We start from the raw sequence: 18314 nt of genomic DNA, 5'->3' as shown, positions 1-18314 counted from the left end.
GTAGCTAATTTTCCGTTTTTCTTTGCGCCCAAAGTCCAGCAGCTTCTGCAGCTCCTGTCACCTAAAATGGCGGCCATAGACTCCGCGTTGGAAAGGTAAAGGTAGCCATACACAGCTAATACTGCATTTTATTTAAACTATCTGATCCTTTTATCTTAGCTGTGCAGACTCGTACCACAAAGTTAAACTTAAACGCATACAGTTGTTTTAACCTCTTTAAGCACAGCAGCGAGTAACAGAAACATTAAAAATAGAATAAAATGATATCAAAGATGGCAAATGTCTGTATGTGTCAGGCCAAAATTAAACCTGAACCTCAGCACCTCATTCAGGTGATTTACAGCAGCCAAAACTGGTTCCTGGATGAGACATGGGGTCAGAGCAATGTGGACAGTAGAGTCACTGATTGTATTAAATTGATGCGGTTGAGTAATGTGTGGACGTCACTCTGAAACATTTCTGTCCTGCTAATCAAACTGGGCGCTTTACCCAGCTAACATGACTCCTGAGCTCGACAAAAGCTTGGTCTTGATTCAGTTGTCTCCTCTGTCAATTAGTTTAGAGGAGCTGGATGGTTTCACAGACTCTGGCAGTGATTATGAAGCTACTTTAAAAACCTCCAAGCGGAAAAAACTGGCAGTTCCTGGACCGAAGGTGAATTATCTTATACTCACAAAAGATTTTTTTGTAATCTAGCTGCTACTCAATTACATCGATCATATGGAAGTAGATCAAAGAGTGTCTTATGGTTTTGTCAAAGGCTTGAATTTTTATTGTATTAAAACCATCTAAGCATTTGTAGAGACATTTTATCTCAACACTTGGATATAATCAGTATTATTTGGAGTCATGCAACACAGAGATAGATTTTTGGTTCAGGCCTACACCTTATCTAACCACAGCTACCACTAATTCAGTTGACCAAATCAATTCACTTTAAATCCCCTGCTGAGCTGCCCGTCCATCTCTCTTTCATCTCAAGCCACCCAAGAGACCCCGACGTAAAGCTGCATTGAGGGCGACATCCAGCCCCAGCAGTAGCCCCATCCCCAGTCCTCCAGACCCCTCCCTAAAGGAACAGCACTCCCGGGGGACTTCCAGGCAGGTCTCTGCTGCCGTACCTGTAAGAAGAGTGAATGAGACAAACCAGGGTATCAGTTCAGAGGATATCTATGATGCAGTCTGCTCTGGAAAAAGTGCCATGGTGGTAAGCAAACCCTCAACTGAAAATCATGGAGGGATGGTTTGTAGAGATAAAAAGATGAAGACTGAGTTGTGTGTGATAAAAGAGACTAAGACTAATGACTAATGAGACTAAGAGAGATTATCATGTGCTGTCAAAGGCTGACTGATGTGACCCTACAGAACTGTCTTTGATACGCTAAGAGGAAGAAGTGCATATGGGTAGTGTGGTCAATGATTGACAGCAAGTGCCCATCCCAGCCATTGTGTTGCACCCAGCCTCTTCTGGGTAAAGACTAGAAAAGAGGGACCATATAACAATAGAAAGAGACAAATGTATGTTGATCAGTAATAAAACAATCCTGTCACTACAGAATAAAACAGAAACACAATGCAGGTGGTGATCCTAGGTGAAGGCTCATTCTCTTACAGCATATCTGGTAAACTGCATCACTTTTCAATGGTTTTTGGCTAAATTTTACGGTTTACACTGCATTTCATGGAATTCTAATTTACATTTCTATTAACTTAACAGATGCTCTGAAGGGGCGTCTTATGTATAATGGTGCTATGGTTGACAAAATGATTATGCAAAGGAGTTTGTAAATAAAACTGGAGGAATTATAAGAGCCTGAAAAAAACTCATGCTACAAAGCAAACATGAAAAAAAAAAAGAAAACAATGGTTGAAAGAAGGGGTGAAGCTGAACTCAATAGTGTTATTTAAATTATATATTGCTTTCATCTGTCTGCTCTTTGAACTGAGTGCAGTACTGTCATTGGCTGCTGTCTCTGTCAATTTTAAGGCGGTGGTGGACGAATGGCTGGACAGCTACAAGCGAAATCGAGAGGTGGGACTGCTGGTGCTCATCAACTTCATTGTTCGGTCCTGCGGATGCAAAGGTCAGAGGTCAAGAGGGAGGAGGGGAGATGAGAAGTGGGGGCTGAGGGTCAAAGTTGAACAGATTATCTATTCAATTTCAGCCCAAGCAATAAGCAACAGTCTACTATTAAGATCCTGGCAGGCTAAAGATGCAGCTGTAGGTGCTGTGGTAATCCCTTGCCTGTTGACAATTCATCAATATTTTGTGAGGGGTGCAATGAAAAGAAAGCATGTATTTTAAGTATGTTGGTTTTTTTTTTTTTTTTTGTTTTTTTTTTTGGGTGAGAAGGGAAAACCAACATTATTATATTAGATGTTTTCCTCACTTTAATACTTAATGTGGATTATTATGTTAATGGTTTATTCTTTTGTCCAGGAGTGGTTAGTAGAGAGATGTTTGAAAGCATGCAGAGTGCTGAGATCATCAGTAAACTAACTAAAGAGTTCAGTGAGGTAAGGAAATCAAGGAATCAGTAGGTCAGATATAGTTTGTATTTGTTTTAAATAAATCCGTAAAATAAGGATTATTCTTTTTAAATCAGCCCAGTCTTGGTTATCCATTCTCAGAAGCAATGATGCTGCAGGAATAGGTTGACAAAGTCAAATGACCTCCATATCTCAGGAGATTGTGACCTGAAGGATGGAGTGCAATATGATAGAACACTCTAATTCTGATTAATATACGCATTAACGAGTTAATCACTTTGTTTAGCTTCTGACATAATTGCCATTAGCAGAATTAATTGCAGGCCTCTGTTTGAAATAATAACAAAGTAGGAACCACAGGGGGAGATTTTTCCTCTATTTGTTTCCCATCTTCCTCCAGGATTCAGTGAACTACCCTCTGTCCACTCCAAGCCGCCAGCTGAAGCGCTTTAAAGCTGGCCTGTCCGAGTTTGCTCAGGTTCTGGTGCGCTCTTGTCGGAATAGCCTAATTTATGATGAATACCTCTTCCCATCCCTGCTGGCCCTGCTCACTGGCCTATCTGACTCTCAGGTTCGAGCCTTCAGACACACCAGCACCCTGCTTGGTAAGCTTAATGGGACAATGAAGGAATATGGAATTTTATGACTGTGTTGTTTGCACTATTAAAATGCACATAAAATCCTTACATTTTCTCAAAAATCGTCAGTGCGTCTTATAATCCGGTGCTTCTTGTGCTTACTGACCTCAAACCAATTCAAAAATCTGTTAATGTTTTAGTGCAACTTTGGTAAGTGACGAAGCCGCTCCACTTGATGGATTGTCGGAGCATTCCCAGCTGACACAGGGAGTTGTTAACGTTGGTTCTTGGTTGGATAACAATGTTAGATAACTAATTATGTAGTGTTGGCAAGCAACCATCATCCAATGTTTAGTCAATGTTACCTTACTATAATTAGACGTCGAGCCAATGTTAGGTTTTTAACGTAAACCCAATTTTCAAATCCATATCAGGAATTTGATGGATTTGTGGAAAACAAATGATTTAAAATTTGTGTATTTTTCTGCATTTGTCACAACTGAACAATATTCTGAGTTATTGTGAATGAGTTGAATAAAGTTCGACTAACCTGACTGTTTTGTTTCGCTTTTATGTATGTTTTATCATACGCCTTATAGCCCGGTGCGCCTTATGTATGAAAATAGACCCGTTGATATTGAACCTTTATGGTCAGCAAAATACGGTATACTTTTTTGTGTGTTTTCATCATGATAGAGAAAGTTTGTTTCGTGTAAGTTTTATTTATTTATATATATATATATATATATATATATTTTATTTTTATTTTTTTTTGTTGTTGTTTGTTTTTTGGTTGTCTCCCCTTCAATGAAGTGGAAATTTTTTTCTCACCTTTACACTCCACGTGAGTGAAACCTTCTAGACTGACCTTGTTAAAGTCTATTTTCCTTTTGCATTTAGCCATGAAGCTGATGACTGGGCTGGTGGAAGTAGCTGTGCTCGTGTCAGTTCAGCTGCAGACCACCCAGCGGCAATACGACATGGAGAAGAGCAAAAGGGCGCATGACAGAGCCTTTGACCGACTGGAAGAGCTGCAGGCCACCATCAGTGAGGTGACACACACACTCACACACAAATGCTCGCAGACACATATGCTTTAAAACACATTAAAGTGACATTGACCAAATGAGGGAGAATCCTGGTGGTTTGTTTTGCTCTGTCATTTTAAAGGATAAAAAGGTTATTACAGAGGACTGATGTTTTCTAATTGTCAACAATGTTCAAACTTAACTATATATATTTATTTATTTGTTTGAAAATCATCTAAACAGGTTAAATTTAGTCCTTTGCAATTTGCTTCGTTCTTTTTTTTTTTTCACTGAAATAGATTTTAAAATGAAATATAAATTAAGTTTCTGACTCTTGGCCTCATCACTTTTGAAACAGACATTCTGAGATGTACAGATAGGTGCTGTAAATGGGGAATTTTGAAACTGGTGTGGTCTTTTTGTGTTTTTTGTTTTTTTCTGTCCACAATGATCTGAGACATTTTTGATATTATCTTTATAAATAGAGATGATTTAGTGATATTTAGCCCTTCGTCTTGTTAAATCTGGGGAGAAAAAAAATTGGACATGAGCATTTTTGTCTGTGGGGGGTTGGTAATAAGCTTCATTAAAGCCATTCATTAAAAATTAATGGCTCAACAGGACTGATTTTATAGACAAGCCAAAACAGAAAACCTGTGAACTGGAGCCCTGATGACTTAATGACTGATTTTATTCAGTCTTGCCTGTACTTGTCTATATGTATTGTTTAATATATATGTGCTCTAGCTGCAGGAAAAAAAAGAGGAGCTATCCTCAATGATGAATGCTACCCTGCGTGGTGTGTTTGTACACCGTTACCGGGATCAGCTGTCTGACATCCGGGTGGCGTGTATTGAGGAGTTGGGAATATGGCTGAAAACAAACCCTGAAGATTTCCTGAACGATGGATGTCTCAAATACCTGGGGTGGACCCTGCATGACAAGGTTGAACACATACAGGGCTAGATAAATAAAAATGCATTACGAATTAAAATGTTACACAATGTATAATATTCATTTTGTGGTTCTGTAACTGCGTCAACAAGCTGTAACATAAAGGCAGTACCTTTCTGTCTGCAGCTTTTCAAAGGCTGCCACTTAAAATAACAGTGACAGGGACTGTAGTGTATGGGGAACTGAGGAATACAGACACTTATTGTGTTTTCATTCGACAGCCTCTCATGCCAGACACAACCGTGGAACATCTGCGCACACACACGAGAGAGATCACATGCACACACTTCCACAAAGAGAAATATTTTCCACTAGTAGACTTGGGAATAGTGTGTATGCATCTTAGGAAAAATGTGTTTCTCAACTCTCCTCTATCCCTCAGCAAAGTCCAGTTCGTCTGCAATGTGTTCGTGCCCTGCAGGGTCTATACCAAGAGAAGGAATTCATTGGCCGCCTTGAGCTTTTCACCAGCAGATTTAAAGTGAGGCATCCCTCTGGATTGGGCTCACACCTCATTTAATTCCTATTTTCTCCCTTCCTTTTCTCCCCTCTCTGTCTACTTCAGCATCCCTTCTTAATCTATTGTTATTGTTCTTGCCTGCCAATGTCTCCACTCCCAGTATTTTTTTTTTTTTTTTTTACTGCTTCACCTTATTTCCTCTCATTTCTTTCTGCCATTCTGGGTTTATTGTGATGGTCTGGTTTCTGCCTTTGTCTGGATGTGTTAATTGCTGTTGGTTAATAGGCTTCTCAAATGCATGAAAACCCCCTTAAGCTGCATGTGCAGCAGCAGATTAATGGTTTTCATGGCACAGCTTTGTGTCTAATCATTGGGTTTGTGCATATGCTTGTGTGTCTGTGGGTGCGGGTACATTTTTGCCTATCTATTTGTGCCTGTTGTCTGCTTGCATGGTTGTGCATTTGTCTCTGTTTAGGAAAGGATGCTCAGCATGGTGCTGGACAAGGACCCAAATGTGGCAGTGGAAGTGGTCAATCTGTTGCTGCTGATCCAACAGTGAGGGGTTTCTCAGTGCTGCTATCTGCCACAGACAGTGCAGGCATTTTAGTACATGAGTTAAAGATAGGCCAAGTATAACAAATTTCTATATATATATATATATATATATATATATATATATACACACACACACACACAATACAGGTTTGAATGCCTTTTTCCTCCCTGATCCTTTTTGTGTATTTAGTCAGTTAGATGATGAATGAATAGAATAGTTTTAAAGGTCTGAAGTGAAGAATGCATATACTACTTCACTACAATAGAAGTGAAGTTGATACTCATAATTGTAGTAACACACGTGATTACTGATGATTCATGATATGTAATCTCACATCTCCAATAACTGGCTCAAGTTGCAGATAGATGATTTTAAGAATAATGCTTAAAGATGGATGACCAAGTGGTGGTAATATTCAGTAGTTGCAACTGCCACTTAAAGCTCTGTTCAATTCTAAATAAAATTTGCTATAAAAATCCTGTGTTTAAAGGATATTTTAATGTAGACAAAGGAATTTAAAGCCTTTGTTTTCAGTGAAACAGTAATTACCCTGACTTTGATGTATTTGCGTATGTTCATGCAGGAAGACAGAGGAATGCCTGAGTGAGGAGGAGTGTGGCCACATCTATCCTCTGGTTTATGCATCACATCGTGGCCTAGCATCTGCTGCTGGTGTCTTCCTCTACAACAAGTAAACCTTTATCCTTCCTGCCCCCATATTGTCCAACTAAGGTGCAGATTTGCAACATTTTCCTCTCAGGTTGTTACAGTGCAGCTCTGAATGTATGACTTGCATGGTTTGTGGTGAGATTACATCATCAAAACCAAACCAAGACAGTGTTAAACCTGTCCTGTTATCAGTCTTAATGATGCACTACATCATGATTCTCAACTATGGATGAAAACAGTAAGACCTTTACGCATTCACAAACCATCTGAATTTAGTGTATACAGTAAAATCGTTTTTAGATTACTTTAAACATTAGTTTGGGTTGTTTTCTATATAATAGGACATTTTATTGGCATTAAATGGAATTGGGCTTTTAATATTTGCATTTAGTAATTTCTTTGCAAATGATTGTAATGTTTGTATGCTCAGGCTGAAGAATGTGATTTCCTCTGTGAACCAGGAGAATGGCAATGCAGCCTTCTTTCAAATACTCATCTCCTTCCACATCCAGAGTGAGGTAGTTAGTCTCTCTCTTTACCCATCTGTTTGAAATTGGAATAATTTGACACTGTCATTAAAGTATTTATATTTCCAAGTTTCTCTAGTTCTGTCATTTTTGCTGTTTTTCCTTAAACAAAAACTGAATACTGTTGTCAGTGTAATTTCAAGAGAGAGTGACCAAAAATATTGAGGTTCAACTGTGTTCCATGTTTTTATATTTAGGGTAAAATAAATTTTCAGCAGCGCACTGGGGCTATAGATCTGTGGTAAAACTTCTTAATCACTCTTGACAGTTTCATGAACATGGGGCGTACCTGGTGGACAGTCTGTGGGGTGTGGCAGGATCTGAACTGCGAGACTGGGAGACTATGACTGCATTATTGCTAACGGAGTCTGGTGAGACGAATTGAGCACTCACTGCTGGGCTGGTCTGCGCAGATAGCCCTGCTCCTTGCCTCATCCCAGTGCAAATAGAAAACATAATGTCTGCTCCTTCTTCCATTTTGTATATATTTATAGCTTCTGTATATAAGATGATAATGTATTTAGCTCTCTCCTTCTCCCTCACTTTACTTATTTTGATAGTATGTATGTATATTTTATATACCTACATTTATTAGGTTTTCTTGCCGTGTAAGACACGACATTTATTTCAGTGCCAGTGTAACTGTACTTTGCACATGACAAATATATTCTTGAATCCTGAATTTTTGTGCTGCTCCATTTCTGTTTATACTTTCTGTTGTCTCAGCTGTCACCCACTCAGCTCCCCTGTCTCTGCCCCTCTTGTCAGGTCTGCTGTATGAGGAGGAGGGTGCTCTCATAGAGCTAATGATGTGTGCCATCAGACAGGCAACACAGGCAATCCCACCTGTCGGGAGAACTCAGGGCAAGAAGGTGGTGACACACAAACACATAAATAAGCGGTTTTGGTCAGTTATGTGCAACTATACAGAACAATGAAACAAGTGTTATATGCATAACAGCATGTGATAGCACAGTATAGTGATTGCTTTTTAAATGTGACCAAAACACACGTACTTCCCATGCACAACAATATAATTCATGAAAAAATGTTTCAGGTTTTCCTGAGTAGTGGTGGCCATTATGTGGTCATGTAACTTACACTACAATGTCTAATTAGCTCTTGAGTGTGAAAGATAGGAAGATCCAAGAGCAAGACAAGAGACGTGTCACCACACACTTCATCCCTTTATTGCCACAGCTGCTGACCAAGGTACAGTCAATGTTCCTTCAACATGCTTGATAATACAAGTTACTTAATCTACTTTCTTATACACTGGGTGAGCAGTTATTTAATAATATAGCTGATTTATTTATTGATCTGGTTGCCCATGTATATTTTTACCTCATAGTGTGTGTGTGTAATTTTAAGTTCTAAAATACTGAGCCTATGGTCATTGTCCTCCTGCTCTACTACTTATCTGCAGTACTCTGCAGATGCAGGGAAGATGAGCCTCCTTCTAAAAGCTCCCCTCTACTTCAATCTGGACATGTACAACAGTGCTCAATGGCTGGAGAAGGTAGGGGAAGTAAAAATTGTAAATGATTTTGAGTCATTATGCCCTTTTCAAACTGTGAACCTGTACACATTTGATTTCTTTCTAAAGTATATTAGAAAGGTAGTGTAATATGTCAAGGGGAGAAAATGAGAGCAGAAAGGAAAAAATAGAAGGGATTGAGCCGCTGGCGCTCAGATATTTTTCAATTATTTCTGCCCTATTTATGGTTTCGGAGTTAATCTGGTCCAATGACTTGGCATTGTATTATTAAGACAAGGGGACACTAAATTAAACCAATATTAAACCAACATTGGTGGAAATAAACAAAACAGCAAATGAAACTGGTCAGGTTAGATAGAATAAATTGAGACAAAAACTATTACCAATCAGAGATGGGCATTGCATTGGGCATTTTCATTTCACCTTAGCAAGAACCATCTGTGGTTATGGTGTGGGCACACAGTGGATAACAACAAGGGTGGAAATAAGATAAATTAATACTTCATTGTGTTGTAAATTGAAGTTGTTTTTTTCCGCTGGACAAAAACAGAATGGCCACAGTCAAATTACAAACTTTTTGGTGTCACCTTTTTCCAGTGTCATCCCTGTTTCCTTCATTTTCTTTAGCATCTGGACCTGCTGCTGGCCCAGGTGTGTGGCATTGTGGAGAAGCACACAGAGGTCACTGTGTTGGAGGCTTGTGCCCATTTGGCCTCCGCCCTTTGCTCAGACTGTTACACTTTCTCCTCCCGCGCACACCTGGTTTTCAGCCAGCTGTTGGACGGCCTAACTGACTGCTTTAGCACATATTTAGGTGACCTGCTCCAGGTGGGTGAGAGTGTCAGTGCAGTTTTCAATCAACTGTTTTCTCCTGGAAAACATATGAAAAAAATATGAAGCATCTGTTCTCCCAAGAGTTTGTGTGTTTTTTAACTAGGGTGTTGCAGATGAGAACGACACTTACTGTGCAGCAACTGCCTTGAAAAGGATTGCTACTTTAAGCAGGTAAATGTTCATTCTTATAATACGCATGGTAGTTTTCCAAACTTATTTTTTTATTTTAAAGTTATTTATATGTGTTTTGCATTGTCTGTGTGTCTTATGTGTGCTTGTTCAGTGCAAAAGACCTGACAGGCTGGAAGCTGTTTGACTCCTGTCTTGACCTGCTTAAGAACGGGATGGAGTCCAGAGACTTCAACAAGGAGGTTTTAATGATCACTGATATTTTAGTGGCAGAGGTGCATTATGATTTTTATGCCTCAGCTCCAGATGGTTCTGTGAGATCTTTTCTACGAATCAAGAATTTGCGCATAACCAAGAACAAGCCCTGATGTGCCTTATGAAAGTGAAATTGACCACATTGTTTCACACCACGTGGACTTTTGTCACTTCTGAATTTTCACTATACTGTACTGAGTTTTGGCTAAACTGGGCTTTTTTAAGCTACACATTTTACATTTTTTGATGAAGTTAATGTAGAACAAAGTCGTCTTTGAAGAGTACAAAAGCCGATTTTTATTTTCTTCCCTCTTATTTAATTACACTTTCTGTGTGATTTCAGTTGATGGTGCCGGCTATGAGGTGTGCGGCCTTTCACCTGATGTGGGCCAAAGTGAATATGATGAACTCCAAGCCAGCTGAGGTGCTCATCTGACACCCAAAAAAATTGTTTCTCCTAGATGTTTTGAAATTGTTTGACCTTCTCTCTGTTCACTATCTTACTTTCAACCATAAGACCATCCAATCTACACAATCAATACTTTAATAATGGCTTTCACACCACCGTCAACTGGTGGCAGCAATGTTGGTGGCCTCCCTATGGAGCCCTTCTTGTCTGTGTCGCTCAACAATACACCAGCTGCATAGACAATTAAGACAACGATCGTGCACATCCAAACACATAGCAACATTACCTGCTGCTTCACACATTTTCTTTGGTTCTTTCCCTTCGTTTCTCTTTATTTCTTATGTCTTTCTTTCGTTCATCTTCTATCCATTCTTCTTATCCATTTATGGGTCGTGGGGGGTTCTGGAGCCAGTCCCAGCTCACATTGGGTGAGGGCAAGGTACACCCTGGAAAGGTCATAAGTCCATCACAGGGCCAAGACACAGACAGACAAACAAACACTCATACTCAGACCTACAGACAGTTTAGAGTCCCCAACTAACCCAAACATGCATGTCTTTGAACGGTGGGAGGATAGCGGCGTATCTGGAGGAAAGCTGAGTGTTGCCGTGCTGCCCTACGTCTTTCTTTATCTTATGTCATTTTAATCCTTCTTTACTCTTTCAATTTGTTGTGTTCCCTCATTCTCACCTTTCATTGCTGTTTCTCTCACTCTGATTCACACACACTATGCACGTCATTATTATTACTCATCCAGCCATTTGTGTTTTTCTAAACAGGATTCAGGAAGAATACATAAAAATCTCATCCTTGCATTACGTTATTTTCATTATAGTTATGTTTTCATGTTTTGTAGCACTTCTTATATCCACATCTGGGTGTAGTTAGGACATTAACAAGAAAGAAGTACAGGCACATTTTATTCATAGTCAACCATTTTGGTTATGTTTTGACTTGGTAAATCAGATTTCCTCTTAAGCACTCTAAGAATTTGTTGCCATGTGTGTCATCTAGATTTGAGAATCCCTACCGGTACCATGGATGCTGCTTTTCAAGAGTCCATGCCTAAACCTGTCTTTGGGATGAACAAATTAGCAATTTGTTGTTCAATATCACTTAAAGTAGTGGGAATTATTCTTCATAGGAGTGCTTCACATTGTTTTTATTTGTAAGGAGGTGAATTAAAATCCATATTGCCCAGTGAATATAAATAACTTACATTAATAATATGATTGTGTTTTTATCTCTTCTCTTCCCTCTCATTCCTCTGACCCCTTTTGATGCAGGCTGAACTGAAGCGTCTGAGAAAGGAGGTACGTTCGTTCTGCAGAGTGTGTCAGACATGTCTGTCTCTGAATGAAACAGAGATCAGAGATCAGGTAAGCTTCAAATATTATACTGCAGTTAGCATGGCTCTATATATGGACAAGTGGTGCAACAATTTTTCTTAGCAAAAAGAAAAATTCCTCCCTGTGTTGACACACAGTAGCTGTTTCAGACAAATGCATGACATTAATATCAGCGTTACAGATTTGAATTTTAATATTGAAAGGCAGTAAATTCTAAGAGTTTGTGTCTTTCCGTCCACAGGCATTTGAGCTGCTGTGTGACTTGCTGCTGTTATACAGTGCGAGTTCAGTCCACTCTGAACCAGCCCTGCAATCACTGGTCCACCTTCCCTCTGATTCGCTGCGCTCCGAGTTGGCTGCTTTCCTCCTGGACTATATCTTCACTGAGCCTGCAGACGATGAGCTTGATGGTAAGGCCTAAGGGATATGGCCAAAAGTATTTTTGAAATATATTTTATATTGCTGCATTCCATTCAGATGGAAGAAATGTATTAAAACTGTAAAATCCACATTGTGGCAATTCAGGGGCAGCATTTGAAGACCGATTGCATCATAGTTAGGATGACTACTCTGTCCTATTTCAAACAGTTCCTCATATGTGTCTAGCAAATGTGTCGTCCTTTTCAAAACAAAATTCAAGCACACTGGTAATAAAAATTAAATGACAGCAAAAAAAACCCAGAGACCCTGAGGATCACACTATCAAGGATTTTAGCTAATGGTACAGCTGTGAAAACAAAGGGCCTAAAGTGTAAAGTGAAATGAAAAAAGTTGCTTTGTCAAGGTTGCTAGGCAACAGGAGCCCCACTTTACAAGGCAATGGTAAACCAGACCTTCTCATTTCAGTTTGGCAATCATGGTCTACAATGACTACAAAGGAGTACACCATGTCCTCCGAAGGCTACAGTCTCTGCACTGGTACACAGCTTGTTATGTTGTTTACTACCAATTTTAGTATACAAAAGCTGAGCAGATCACATCAGGTAACAACAAGCTCAGCCCACTCGGCTGTGGAAATTAAAAAAAAAACAAAAAAACAAAAACCGGTCATTCAAAGCAAATCATCCTAAACTGCAAAGCAAATTTATTGATTGAATTGATTTATCCCCCAGCCTTGAATTATATTAAAATGCGTAACATTGCTACTGTCGCATGGTTGTGAATGTGTAGGTAAAGCTTGAGCAAATGTAGAAACGCTGCAATTATCATAAATTGGTCATCAGTTTATCATCATCATTATTATTGGAATATCTTTTGTGACAGCTTTTCCCTTCTGGCCTCACTCAATGCTACTTTGACACTTAAAAAAAAAAAGATAACACCCGTCACAGTAAATATTTGCATAAACTGTGGTGTATTTTTCTTGAAGCACTATGAGTCAGTACTGACAAGGCAACAAGACAGGTGCAGATGTCACATTAATAGTGACGTTCAGAAAGGGATTTTTTTTTCCTTGTGCATATGTAGTGCTTTATAAATGCTTAATTTTAACACTGCCAAAGCTCTCCCAGAGGGACCCTACTGCCATCTATGCCCACGTAGTTCTTTATAAGTTGATTTGAGAATCTTCTTCTGTCGCTAATCTTTTTCTCCCCTATTATTTCATAGCCTGGTTCAGATTCCTGAACAAAACAAAAATTTGTTTTTCACCACACGTTCTGTTTTTCTCATTTGTTGTCACCACTTAAAAGTTTCTTCTTAGGCCCATGTGTCAACATTTTTCAAAATAACTTCATATCACTGTCATTTCTATTTTTGTCCCCTCCATCTTCCCATCTTCCATCCTGGCTCTCCTGTCTAGCTGAGGTTGAGGAGGAGATGAAGTTAGCTCTTCTACAGAGGAAGCGCAATCAGCTGGCCGGCTACTGTAAGCTGGTCATCTACGGGGTGCTGGACCTCAGCGCTGCCACAGATGTCTATAAGCACTACAGCAAGGTGGAGATGGGAGGCTTAAAGGGCGGATTTAATGTTGGTTCAATACATATACATTATATAATATGTATGTACAGTATATACACATACACATTATAATTGTTGCTTTCATACAAATTTACATTCATCAACTAGCTGCATATACAAACAAAATATTTTAACTGTGGTTACAGAAATAGTTCAATAGTCAATTTACATTCATGAAATTAAAAAGGTTAGGAAACAAAGTTTGTCAGACAAAAAAAAAGTAACGGCGCAGATGCCAGTGAGTGGAGGAGGGTGAGAGAATCAGTTTTACAACCAGTGAGGTGCGAATCATGAGTCAGAGTCGCGGTGGCTAAAAGAAGCACACAAGTCTTGTGCAGTGAATTATTTGTTACATTTTTAGGTAGTTAGCCAGTGATGTTAATTAACAAGACTAATGATCACAACTAAGATTTTTTTTTTTTCCCCCTTTTCCGGTTTGCTTCAGTACTTTAAAGACTTTGGCGACATCATTAAAGAGACTATGAGCAAGAGCAAGCTCATCAGTCCTGTACAGAGCGCCAAGACGGTGTGTCTGAGCCTGCAGCAGGTGGGCACTTGTTAGCACCTTCATATTGTTGATAATTAGACAGGAGTTGTTGTTTTTTGTTTTTTTGTTTTTTTTAGAAATTTAATTGCTTTTTTATGTATTATGTATTCTTTTTTTATGAATACATTTCACAGGCATTTTATTTTTTTAAAATTGTCATTAATTATGATAATACAAATGCATTCATTTATTTAGTTTTTGCATATTTTAACATTTAAACATATGACAGCTAACATTATGACAATGGTCTGATGACGATTGTGTGCCATTCACATATTTTTGCATGAGGATCTTTACTTAAAGTTACGTTTCTGTGTATTCAGCTGTTCTCAGAGATGCTTACTGAGGACCACAGCAGGCGGGATCTCAATGAGATTAGAGACTTGGCCAAGAGGCTCGCCATGAGCTTTGGCACTGATCTTCAGTGTATCCGCAAACCACTGGTGGCCTTGCACACGTCAGTATACGCATCTATGTGACAAGCATATACAAACCATATGTGTCAGGTTGTCACTCAGTTCAATTTCAAATAGACAACTTCTTTAAAACATACAGCATTTTTGTAGTTCTCATACATGGAGCAGTAGCACAGTAAAAGGGACAGATGGGTCCCTCCAGCACATATTTCCTCTTTCATGATAAGCAACTCAGTTTGTGATGAATTGATGAACAGAAGTATTTTGAAGTCATTCAGTCTTGGTTTTTAAGTGTAGATTGTCCTCAATATTTCCACTGTGTGTTGCGCTTGCTCTCAGGGATGGTATACACTTTGCATTTCGGGAGCCACGGGACGGAGAAGAGCAGCTTGCTAATGTGGCCTTCTTGGAGATCCTCAGCGAGTTTAGTTTTAAGCTGCTGCAACAGGACAGTGACCAATTGTGAGACCCGAAAGCTTCCAGACATGTTTAAGATTCTAAGTTTTTACAGATTTCTTGAATTTGACATACACTGTATATCCATTAACAGGGTAAAATTAATTATGTAAAACGTTTTGTCAATGGTGTAAAAGTGGATTTTAAGTGCTCATTTTTTAAACTGTGAGCCTTGTGCTTCTATCTAAAGCTTTTCATTCAAAGTGAATGTAACAGACTAATGTAAATGCTGACATTCCCTCTAAAAATGAGACCATAGTCAAAATCAATTTACCATAATTTATTGAACCCAAAAAGACTGAACCACTAAATATGAACAAAGGTTTTCTTGGTCTTTGTCTTCATCCCTCTCTCACTGTGTTGTGCCCTCCCAGGGCTGCACTGCTGAAGTCTGAGTGTCCCAGTGCTGCCCTCTCCAGGTCCTCAGTCAGAATATACCAGCAGTCTCTGGAGGCTCGCCGCCCCCATAGACCCAGAGAGCCAGAGCCAAGAGGTGATACTGTCGGCTCACATGATGTTCCTTTAACTAAACGCCGAAGGACCACTGCTCAAGGTGAGGCAGACTTGTGTGCTCCACAAAAACTCCATGGATATACAAATGTAGAAATTATACATTTGATTCTTTAGGTTAGCTGTTTTTGTAATTTTGTGAGAAAAGTTTTTTTTAACATGGCTTATCATATGTTCTACCAAGCCCAAGGTAACCTCTTTACATTCCTTGTAACATCTGATCAGCAATCCAAATTTAAAGGTTTTGAATTTGTAATAGACAATTGCAAATTTCAAAAACTTGAACCAGTGAATATTTAGTATTTTAACTTTACTGATGACTCCATAAATTGATAAAATTTACTCATTAAACTTGCCATCAGTATTCTTTTGCCTGACCCTCACGCCTTGTTGGAGATAATGTGTTTGTGAATATATCAGACTGTATCTTTTGGGTTCAGTTTATAAAATCCATACAATGAAGAAATGTGGTGTTCATAATGATCTGAGGTGACTTATGTCTCCTCCAGATCCAGCCAGAGAATCCTGGCTGGATAGCAGCATCCAAAGCAATCTTCACACCCCAGTTTTCACCTCCACTGTCCAGAGACAGCCTGCTAAGCAGATAGCCTCCAGGAAACCCTTAGCAAAAGATTCTGATAATGACAGTAACTTAACTGAGCCAGAGTCTGAGGAGGAGTTTTCCTCAAGGTAAGTTAAGTTTTATCATAAACATATCTGCAGTACTTACTATCTCTGATTCAGGTCTTGGAAATTACTGCCAGGCACCTGCCAAATGCTGGATATTGCCTGAGGCCAGTTACCTTCTGTCGGTCTTATCATCCAAGAGCCAGTCTCTCTCTGTTCAGCACTAAATGAACAACCTGTGCTGTGTTACCGGGCAGAAGGCTGGTTATAGATTTTGGACATGAGATGAAAGGCTCACTTTAAACATGTGGCAACTTTAGGAATATTTAAGAATTAATAACTTAAGTAAAATTTTCACTTAATTTTCCTCAACACATGCTCACAGAGCTGCAGGTAGATCGAAACACAATATAAACGAAGAATTAAGAAGCGGGAGGAAAGTAACATTTTACTAATTACTAAAGTTTACCTGCTGTTGTTCTTCAGGCCCCAATTTCGAAAGGTTAAGCCTGTCAAACGACGCCACCTATCCTCCAGTCAGAGAGGCCGCAGTCTGGATCAGCAACACCTGAGCTCTCACCTTACCTTGTAAAACTACTTTAAACAAATCATCATCCCACATTTCTTTCTTTTTTGTGTGTTTGTTTCATGGTATGATCTTGGCTACAATCATCCACGAATAACTAATAATAATAATAATAAAACTGTGTGATCCACAGGCTGTCTCTCATTGAGGATGACAATGCAGAAGAGCAGAGAGAGGAGGCTGAGATTGAGGATTATGAAAGTGACTCTGATCATGAATCTGCATATAAACTGGTAACAAAAAACTGTGATTTTAGAACAATTTGCTAATTTGTTTCTATACAGTATTGTGCTATTAAAAATTATATTTAAAGGCTATATTTCTCTGCACTTTTGAAAGTTTGGCCCTTATATATTGATTAGTTTTATATATGTATGTTTATGTACTGATCTCCCACATCTTTTATTAGTTTAGATTTTGTAGAAACTTTCAATACTATGTCAAACAGCTCAGCTGAGCTATAATTGAATTAGTGACTATAAAAATGGTTTCGCTGATTAGAGATGATTTTGGCCTCATTAGCAGCAGTATAATGACTAAATCAGAGATAAAGTCAGGAGTTGTTAAGGCTGCTTCCATATCTAATGTGAGAGAGATCTGAGTTATTACTGGCATGTGGGTGGGGGTGGGGGGGTGTCTTGCTTGGCAGCTATTTCTTTAGATCAAGATTGACAACTACTTTTCCTGGCATCAACATTTTGTTCTGTTGTTGCTCCACAGCCATCGACACGTCACACTTCATTCAGCATCCTTGATGAGCTCTTTGGCTGACGACATGGAGAACTGGATCATCTATAAAATAACTTGGGTTGTTTTTTTTCCCCCATTCACACGTTTTCAACACTGCTGTGTTTTCAGTGGTATTATAGGCTTTAAATATAGAAGATATTAGGGTCATCTGTTCTCTTCCATTACCTTAAATGGGGGCTAACTGATCAGATCTGTTTTAGGTCATTAAGCAGGGAGAAGCAAAATAATGAAGTTTGTGGATAAAAGTTAAACATATTTCTGTTTTAGCAGAACACAGAAACAGTTCTGTTACTGTAAAGAGCGTTAGGGTTACAGAAATGTTTTTCTTTTCTTTTTTTGGAAACATTAAGATGAGGTTGGATTCAGTTCCATCATGTTTTGCTGTTGGTGGCACTTTTTTGTTTTTGAAATATGTTGAATGTTCTTGTTTCTTTGTTGTTGCAGAGTTTACTTTTCTGTCATGTTTTTGGGAGTTCAATGAAGTACTAAACTGCAGAATGAAGACAAAATACCAGGACTGAGTAAATAACACTACAGATAAATATGAATTTAACTCATATCTGGCTACAAAAAGTAAATGCACTCTGATTTGGTGCCAGAATGTTTACACGTTAGAATTACTGTTGGTAGTTCATTAAACCAAAACTGACAATGCAATTCACATTCTTATAACGTTTCTATTATCTGGGTATTTTATTGATTTTCAGTTCACTTAAATATACAAAAT

General features: G+C 38.8%; 1 protein-coding gene across 1 annotated transcript; it reads left to right on the top strand.

Moving 5' to 3' along the window:
- The first annotated feature begins 66 nt into the window (after window positions 1-66).
- On the top strand, window positions 67-17670 carry stag3 (STAG3 cohesin complex component). Its single transcript, XM_029513253.1, has 31 exons — window positions 67-95; window positions 558-654; window positions 983-1207; window positions 1988-2084; window positions 2441-2517; window positions 2891-3095; window positions 3969-4120; window positions 4844-5041; window positions 5433-5531; window positions 5986-6065; window positions 6650-6757; window positions 7166-7253; window positions 7531-7633; window positions 8031-8134; window positions 8382-8474; window positions 8689-8781; window positions 9388-9588; window positions 9698-9765; window positions 9878-9965; window positions 10322-10402; window positions 11674-11766; window positions 11978-12146; window positions 13538-13671; window positions 14141-14242; window positions 14566-14699; window positions 14998-15120; window positions 15489-15682; window positions 16140-16314; window positions 16738-16839; window positions 16971-17070; window positions 17558-17670. Exons 1-31 carry the CDS (start codon window positions 67-69, stop codon window positions 17606-17608), a joined length of 3663 nt encoding a protein of 1220 aa, XP_029369113.1. The 3' UTR covers window positions 17609-17670.
- Window positions 17671-18314: the final 644 nt, after the last annotated feature.

Source organism: Echeneis naucrates, chromosome 10 (genome assembly GCF_900963305.1).
Source record: "Echeneis naucrates chromosome 10, fEcheNa1.1, whole genome shotgun sequence".
NCBI classification, from domain to species: domain Eukaryota; kingdom Metazoa; phylum Chordata; class Actinopteri; order Carangiformes; family Echeneidae; genus Echeneis; species Echeneis naucrates.
This window is presented reverse-complemented; position numbering and strand designations above follow the sequence as displayed.

Coding starts and splice junctions, on each gene's coding strand:
- stag3 (XM_029513253.1), top strand. CDS start 67: ATGGCGGCCATAGACTCCGCGTTGGAAAG. Junction 655..982: donor TGGCAGTTCCTGGACCGAAG/GTGAATTATCTT, acceptor TTTCATCTCAAG/CCACCCAAGAGACCCCGACG. Junction 6,066..6,649: donor CTGTTGCTGCTGATCCAACA/GTGAGGGGTTTC, acceptor ATGTTCATGCAG/GAAGACAGAGGAATGCCTGA.